Source organism: Papaver somniferum, chromosome 7 (assembly GCF_003573695.1).
Source record: "Papaver somniferum cultivar HN1 chromosome 7, ASM357369v1, whole genome shotgun sequence".
Classification (NCBI taxonomy): Eukaryota; Viridiplantae; Streptophyta; class Magnoliopsida; order Ranunculales; family Papaveraceae; genus Papaver; species Papaver somniferum.
The window spans coordinates 151,875,927-151,884,520 of record NC_039364.1 but is presented as its reverse complement, the minus strand read 5'-3'; the positions used below and the strand labels follow the sequence as shown (position 1 = coordinate 151,884,520).

Genomic DNA, 8,594 nt, shown 5'->3' with positions numbered 1-8,594 from the left:
GATACATCCAAGTTACAGTGTTAGTCCAGGCACATCTTCCTTGCTGTTATTATCGGGTGATGAGTGATGTTCCTTCCGAGATGGTGGGCCGAGCTTAGTGAGGTCTTCTCCCGATATTCTACTGTCAGATGCTGATTGTTAGTATGTTGTGACCGATGTCGTCCTTCATCCTGGCCCGATATCATTAGTCCCGAGTCTTACTTTGACCAGATTCTTCTTATCTTCTCACGGTCCTTGTCAGAGCATTTATTACCCTAGTACTTGACATGTGTTACATCCGAGTTTCACCTTTACACGTACTGTCTTCACGGGTCCTCTTGATGCCTCTTTCCTCGCGCCGGGCCTAGATAGGATGATTTGGTACTTCATGCTTTCCCCATTACTGGTGGGTCATGGCCTAAGATCGTTCCACCTGGATCTGTGGATTATTTACACCTACAACATCTTTAGGTTTTCTGATACACATTGGCATCATGCTTGGCAACGCTATCAACTCCAATAACAAATCTATCTATTTATATCTTTTGATGACCCATGCATTAAATAACTTCCAAGCTCTGTCATGAGTTTTGACAGAGCTTTTTATGCTTTCATCAACAGAGTACATCCAATTAGTATCAAATAAGAAAACAAAGTTCTCTTCATAAATTTCAAATTGCTCAAATCTCGTACTAATCGGAAAAAGAGCACAAAAATGTCTTGATAAATTTCAAATTGCTCAAATCTCGTACTCATCGGAAAAAGAGCTCGATCCAGTGAGTACATGAAAATGTTTACTCTAAAAAATTCATTAGGTGGTGGACGTGTTTTATTACGTAGGAAATACCATATGGTCCTAGAATTTTCCATTGAAGCGGCTTCGTTCTTTGTTTGTGAGGTTGTTTTGAGCAGTAGTTGGGGCCTGTTAAAATGCATCTGCCTTGGTGTCTCAGTTAAAAAACTTTTCTGCATTTGGCCGGCTGTTGGGCGTAGGCCTTGTCATACTTGCTGCAATCGTGCTACATCTCAGACGTGCTAAAAGTTACCTTCATTTATACATTTTGAGACTATCTAGTTCTTTCCATCCAACACTAGTAACCCATTACAGAGCTGATTGCTATTTATGACGATTGATCTTATCCGTAATAGGTAAATACATCTATTTGAAAAGCTTTTATCCCTGCCAAAATTTGTTTGAGATTTTCTGAAAGCTAAAGATTTGCACAGGACAGTAGGCAGCAGCAAGTTTCTTTCTGTTGTAAAAAAGTTTAGCCTCCATGGCTCATTGCAGTGTGGCATAGAACTAAACTTTAGTAGTTAGTTTACCTTTTTACGAGAATTATTATTACGCTGAGCGCACATGCAGGTTGATAATGCCGGCATTGTTTGGTATAGGGACACATTCAGTCCTTTCTAAGCATTTTATAAATGCTGCACAATGCAAAAAGGTCATCTTTTCTTGCAAATGAACCAGAGTTGAATGCATGTATGGCTTTTTAACAATCACAAGCTGGTTTATTTTTCTTCCCGCTTGTAAACCTAGCTAGTTGAGATTTATTTCTTCATGGGTGATGCAACTGTCTTCTGCTGCTGGTGTATTTCTTTTATCGTCAGTGACTGTCCTAGGTTGTGTGTTTTGTGCAGTGTGTTCTTTGCCTTGCGCTTGCTTAGCGTAGCTAGGTATTTCGGATATTAACTAATAATCAGGCAACAGACACAGTGAGATATTACTTGAATATAGTGAAATCAGCTTACGGGTTACAATATGACTGCCAAAAAAAATAGTGATACAAGAAATGTATAATGCGAGCACAACACGCTTAAACATGAAAACTGAAAAATCAAGAAACGGACACACACAGGGATACGAACGTATGCAAGTCCCTTTATTTTACTAATACGACATTTTTCGACATTTTATTTTTTGATAAATATGGTTGCTGATATGATCATATGATCGTTAAATGAGGAGATCAAGCTGTTACTTAGGTAAGGGTACCATCAACGCAGAGCCACTGACCCACAAAGAGTGCATTGCAGACAAGATTTGGGTTCACCATGCTGAAGTACTGTGGGGACAAGTTGAACTTTTGTGCTTCGCCTGCACATGTATCTCCACTCTCTACTCCAAAACCGTGGCACAGCTAACTGATCTTGGCCTCGAGAACCCAGCTGAATTGTTAAACATACACATATCAGCTAATCCGTACTAGTGTATTTAAAGAGAGAAAGATTGTTTGCCACCACACCACAATCATCTAATATTGAACTACTAAACCAGCTAATTTGGTTGACTACTGGCGTTCTATCTGATCTAGGAGGCTGCAATCAAAACATACCAAAAATAAGACCTGAAAACAACGTCAGACCTTAGCTAGATAAGTGGGAAAAGCAGAAACCACCCTACTCCGGCCGACCTATTCAAAAACTATACCATATATCTATTTACCACAGAGGGTCAACAGGATGATGGAATGAAAGCCGGGTGGGGGGTCAAAACAGATTAAAGCAAGTGACTTACATAACTTACCGCGACCAAGAAATTTGGCATCAGTCATGGAAAAGATCATAACAAGAACAGAGAGCATCAAAACCAAATTGAGGGACAAGGATCCTTTGCTGCTTGATTTACCCATAATTTTGCTAAATTTTGGTAGTAATAAAGGAGTTCCGTCTCTTTATACTGTTGCTTACTCTTTTCACTTTTGAGATCGCCTGTCTTAAATTAAGGAATTGATTAACTATTTATAGGTAATCTCGTGTAGTTATGAATACAAGTTTTAAATTCGAAAAGAATCAACAATTGGTAGTTCCAGCAAAGTGCAAGTAAGCAGCCGGCTCCAGACTTGTGCAAGACATGATTGTTGTTTCTACAAAAAGATACAACAAAATAGGGGGCGATTCACTCTATGGCCCTAGACAAACATTGTTCTTTTGCCTGTTCTTTCTTCTCTTGTTTTCCTGTCAGTTACTTTTGCTTTTGATAAATAAGAAGTTTTATTAAAAATTATGAGGAAGCAAAGTTTTGATCTCGAACAAGATAACTGCAGGCTAGAAGTAATGTTACTCTCACTGACAAGCTTAGAAATCAAAAAAGTAAAAATGCAAAGGGAGATTCTACACACACCGCGGTTTTACAGCGCGTTTTCTCCTAAGAGAGGATCCGACGGACGTGAATAAAACTCTCTAGCATTGGGATTGTAATAGTGGAAGTGGGGCCATCTGTTTCCTCTCACGCGGGAGATTTTTTTGGGATTTCCCTTTGATAGATAAAGCATTTTCGAAATGCAAAAACTGATCTTAAGATGCATCAATATTAATCTTAGGCTCTCTTATCGTGCATCAAGATTCAACATTCAACACAAAAACTGTAATACCCCAAATTCTCGGTCCCTAATTCTGGCTCGAATCAAGTATCCAAAATTCCAAAGTGTTACGTCAATGTCGTAACCGAAGTCCGGTAGCCAAAACTCATTAAATATTTTATTTGGGCTAATTTAATTTATGCCCATGTTAACAACTCAATCGTAGCGGAAACTTAGAAATTTATTTAGTAAAATCTTACCATTGACTTCAACTGATTTTTAAGCTACCGGAAACATAATGCATTTTAGTTATCAAATAAAAATATTAACATTGTTCAAGATTTAGGCTTTAATTAATAAATAACGATTTCAACACCAAATTGTAAAACTGAAAACTGACCATGGTACGTAGACTCCTAGAATTTTACGTGATTCATACGAGTTCCAAAATTGATGATAATTATAAGAAAATATTCTCACTGAAAATAATATTAGGCGAAGATATGTCGATCTCGTACCTTCACGATGTCAGATCGTTTTCTTCGATTATGGAATTCAATCTTGATTATCACTCTGTTCTCTGATCTCCGATCAGGTTTCCGGAGACATAATAGTCTGGTTTGCTGATTATCTTCTAACTCGGTTGTGGTTAATGGCGGTTTAGAAGAGAATCAGAGAGAGGGGAGAGAGGTTTATCTGAAGTTTATTTTATTGTCAGAATAAACTTGTTTGCATCATGTTCGTTTCAGGCTATTTATACATGTTATGAACTTGACAATTACATGTAGATGACTAAGCACATCACAAGTTGGATTTGATAGTTTCCGTCCTTGTGCTTGTACTGACTTGGGATAGCTTTCCAGATCTCCCTTCAGCTGAAAACATCGAGAGTCTTCTTAGTGTCGCATCTGGACTCAGGTCTTTCGCGCCTAATTCTGTGTTTATGTCTTGTTTGGTCGCCTATAGCTCGGTCCTTGGACATATGGTTTAGGTCTTCGACGTCTGACCTTGAATCTTATTCCATATCTCGGCTATATTACTCTTCGACTGTCACTTCTTGTGTACATGTTATATATTGTCAACTATATTAGGCATCCTCACTGAAAATAATAGCCTAAGACTAAGGTTAAACGTACAGTTTATAGAATATAATAAAACCCTAGCCAATTTAGAACCATAGGGCTATGCAACACTATTTACAAGGTTATAGCCAAACTTCTAGCAAATAGAATAATACCTTACTTAGAAAAGATTATATCTCCCTTCCAATCAGCCTTTCTATCATCTAGGCAAATATCTGATAACATTATAGTGGCCCATGAAATTATTCACTCTTTTATAAAGAAAAAGGTTAGAACAGGTGGTCTAGGGATTAAGATAGATATGTCAAAAGCTTTCGATAGAGTAAATTGGAATTTCTTGCTAACTGCTCTTCACACTTTTGGTTTTAATAATGAAGTATGTCAGCTAATAGAGCAGTGTATCTCTACAACTTCTATCTCTGTTTTGCTTAATGGAACCCCTGGTGCTTCCTTCAAACCCTCTAGGGTCTTCGTCAAGGAGATCCACTTTCTCCATATCTCTTTATTATTTGTATGGAAATTTTCTCCAGGCTTCTCCTAAAACAAGAGCATAAGAAACTTCTTCATGGAGTTAAAATAACTCCTAAGAGTGAACCTATATCTCATCTGTTTTTTGCAGATGACTGCCTTTTGTTCCTTAAAGCTGATCTAGTAGAATGTAGAAACCTCATAGATACAATAGACATATTTAGTAAAGCTTCAGGTCAGATTATTAACTTCGAGAAATCAGGTGTCTTCTTCAGTAAGAAAGTTGAACTTAAGCACAAAAGAATGATGTCCAAACTTTTGAAGATTAACCAGATAGATTTAAAGGACTCTTACTTAGGTGCTCCTCTTTTTCTGGATAGAGCCAAAATAAAAACCTTACCCATATTCTTGAAAGAATGGAATCTAAATCCAAAGGTTGGAAAGGTCTGGTGCTCTCACAACCAAGTAGGTCAGTCCTCATCAAGGCAGTTATGTCTAGTATACTAACTTATCAAATGGGATGTTTTCTGTTGCCTAAGAAAATCACAAACAAAATGAATGCATTACAAAGGGACTTCTGGTGGGGAAAAGATGGTGGTCATAAGGGCTACTACCCTAAAGCTTGGCATAATCTTTATAAACTGATGCTCAAAGGGGGAATAGGCTTTAGAGAAGCTAGGAAATTTAATCTACCAATGTTAGCAAAATTAGCTTGGAGACTAGTCAAGGAGCCTAAGGCTCTTTGGGAAAAAACAATGGGATCAAAATATTTCAGAAATAAATCGCCTTTTAGAACTAAGCATTCAAAAACAGGATCTTGGACTTGGAATTGCATTAGACAAGGAATTGAGCTGGTTAGGAAAAATAATATTTGGGAAGTTGGAAATGGACAAAACATCAACATTTGGAATGACATTTGGATCCCTGAATTAGAAGAATCTTTATAATCCCTTAAATCGGATAGTAACTGTAACCTAATCTGGGTCTATGACTTAATAGACAAGGAAAATGATACATGGAACCTTTCCTTAATCTCTAACACTTTCCCTGCAGATATTTCCCAGAAAATTAGTAAGATTCATTTGTTTAAGGATAAGTACCATCACCTTAGAAAGTATCAACTTAGATGGAAACTCACAAAATCAGGAGATTTTATTGTTAAATCTATGTATGATAAGTTAAATGACTCAGGACTAGACATAACTAGCCTAGGTTTACCTGAATCTTTTTGGAAAATTTTATGGAGTTTAAATATCTCGGAAAAAATCAAGCTCTTTCTCTGGAAATGTCTCCAAAATTCCCTACCAACTAATGGCAAGTTATATGGGAAAGTAAGGGAGGTAACTCCTCTTTGCACTATGTGTCACTCTGAAATAGAAACACTGAACACCTTCTATTACACTTCCCCTTTGCCAAAGAAATTTTGGAATCTGCTCCTAACCCAGCCCATTTATCGTTCGATAGTTCCTTCACTATCGTAGATCTCTGTAAAATCTGGCTAGCTAACCCCAGAACTGACATTTCCTTAGAATCTCTTCTGACTAAGATGTGGTTTATTTGGAAAGAAAGACGTGATAGAGTTTTTGAAGGCAAATCTAAATCAGTTGGTAGTCTTGTAGCAGAAATTCAAAGACATTTAGATTTTTGGGCTATAAGAAAACACAAAAGTGTGAAAAACAAAGGTTTGCTTAAAAATAAGAAAAGGAACACATGGACATCACCTAAAATGAATACACTAAAGATAAATGTGGATGCAACATGGGTCTCTAAAGATTTACCTTCCGGTTATGCAATAATTTTAAGGAATGATGCAGATGATATCCAAGGAGGAAGAGAAGGGCAATCCTCAAGTACAGATCAACAAGAAGCAGAAGCAGTAGGAGTTCTTCAGGCTACAATTTGGGCTAAGTATAAAGGGATAAACAACTTCAGCATAGAAGGGGACCGTGAAAGCATCTTCAATTATTTACAGGGTCATTCTCAAAACATTTCATGGTGTGCTAAAGCCTATCTTGATGAGGCTAATAGAATAGCTAAACTTTGTCCAAACTTTTTGGGATTTAATTATGTTCCTAGATTAAGTAATCAAGTAGCAGATGTTCTTTCTAAATATGTAAGGTCTTTAAATTCAGAGGTTGAATGGGATAACTCACCTCCAGTATGTATATTAAATCAACTTTCAGTAGATAAATTTAATGTGAAGAGGTCTCAAACTTCCACATTAGATGGCTCTACTTCATCTGTACTCTTGGCTCCCAGGGAGTCTTAGTTTCTTTATAAAGTTCCTTATTTACAAAAAAAAAAAAACGTACAGTTGACAAGACCGGATGGAAAACCAAAATTTTGATAGTCTGTTTTGGAAAATTCATAACAAATTTTAAACAAACTAAAAACCGAATGAATCTTGTCTTTCTAGAAAGATATAAGATAGATGTTAAGTGTCTTAGAAGACATTAAAGTCTATAAATCAACGGATCATAGTTTTTAAATAGGATATTTATGAGACATTTAAAAATATCAGACATTTTCTATATTAAAAATACTTCCACAACTCATAAAATTCTAAAATTTACACCAATATGTTTTACGTTTATTACAAAAAGAATAATGCCAAAACTTATTAAGGATTAAAAATGATAAACAATCAACTCAACATAATACAAAATTTTACATCTTTAAAGCTAAGATTAATAACATCTTAAAAATATAATATTAACCATAAAAGATAAATTCAAGCATCTAAAATCATTCTCCAGGATCCACGATGACTAACTCCGTTTCATGTATCAAATCTGATTTTTTTTTTGTCATAATGGCGACGTGAGTTTTGATACTCAATAGGCAAAGAAGCAACAAAACATTTTTCAACTCTTTCAATTGAACAATCATGATTTTAACCACAACATGCATATCTCACATCATGTTATCTATATTGCAACAACAATATAATCAACAATAAATTTCAATCGCTCGCCTCAGGGAGCCTCACGTGGGTTTAGAGATTACTTCACAAGGATATCTCGTGTCCCATCAAATATGCCACGAACTGTGGAGCACCGGCCACGTACCACTTAAGCTCAGGTGGAGCTTCGATGTCTCTCTATTTGGTTCGTTGAAGCTATTTTGTCGAAAATGCTTCTTCATTCCTCATTTAACTATTTATCCTTCCAGTGATAGGAATTACTCGTATATCCTACAAATGACTTGAAACAACACTATTAGCGCTCTAACTAGTCCTACCTAATATAAATGTGGGTAGCACTTATGTTCTTATCAAATACCCCCACATTTACATTTTACTAGTCCTCGATCAAAACATAATCGCTCCTGTATTAATCACAGTTACATTTAACATGTGCATCAAGCCTTTGAACTCATAGGCGTCCTTATTAAACGAGTTATAGTCTCGTAAGGATTTACAAGAAATATACCCAGAAGAATTGTACTCTAAATTATGTATATTTATGAATAATTTAGAAGCGAAACTAAAAGTTTGCAATCAACATACAAAGATTCTTCTTTAAGAACTCAAAACTCTACTCAGGTAGTCGAACAATGAACCACGGTACTAAGAATCTACCAAAGTTCAATCACATGAGTAGATTTTGAAGATAGATTTTTTTTTTGGCTAGGTTTAAGCTGGACCCAGGCCCCTACCCAAATCTAGCAAGTTGGAATGGCCCCACTGCTAGACCCAACTACTTTAAATACAAACTTTTACGGTGGGGATTGAACCTCTTACTTCCTCCTTACTGGAGTT

At 36.4% G+C, this 8,594-nt stretch overlaps 1 protein-coding gene across 1 annotated transcript; it reads left to right on the top strand.

Annotated features, from left to right (window-relative positions):
- Nucleotides 1–6,380: 6,380 nt before the first annotated feature.
- On the top strand, nt 6,381–7,103 carry LOC113295380. Its single transcript, XM_026543716.1, has one exon. It carries the CDS (start codon nt 6,381–6,383, stop codon nt 7,101–7,103), a length of 723 nt encoding a protein of 240 aa, XP_026399501.1.
- The last annotated feature ends 1,491 nt before the right edge of the window (nt 7,104–8,594 follow it).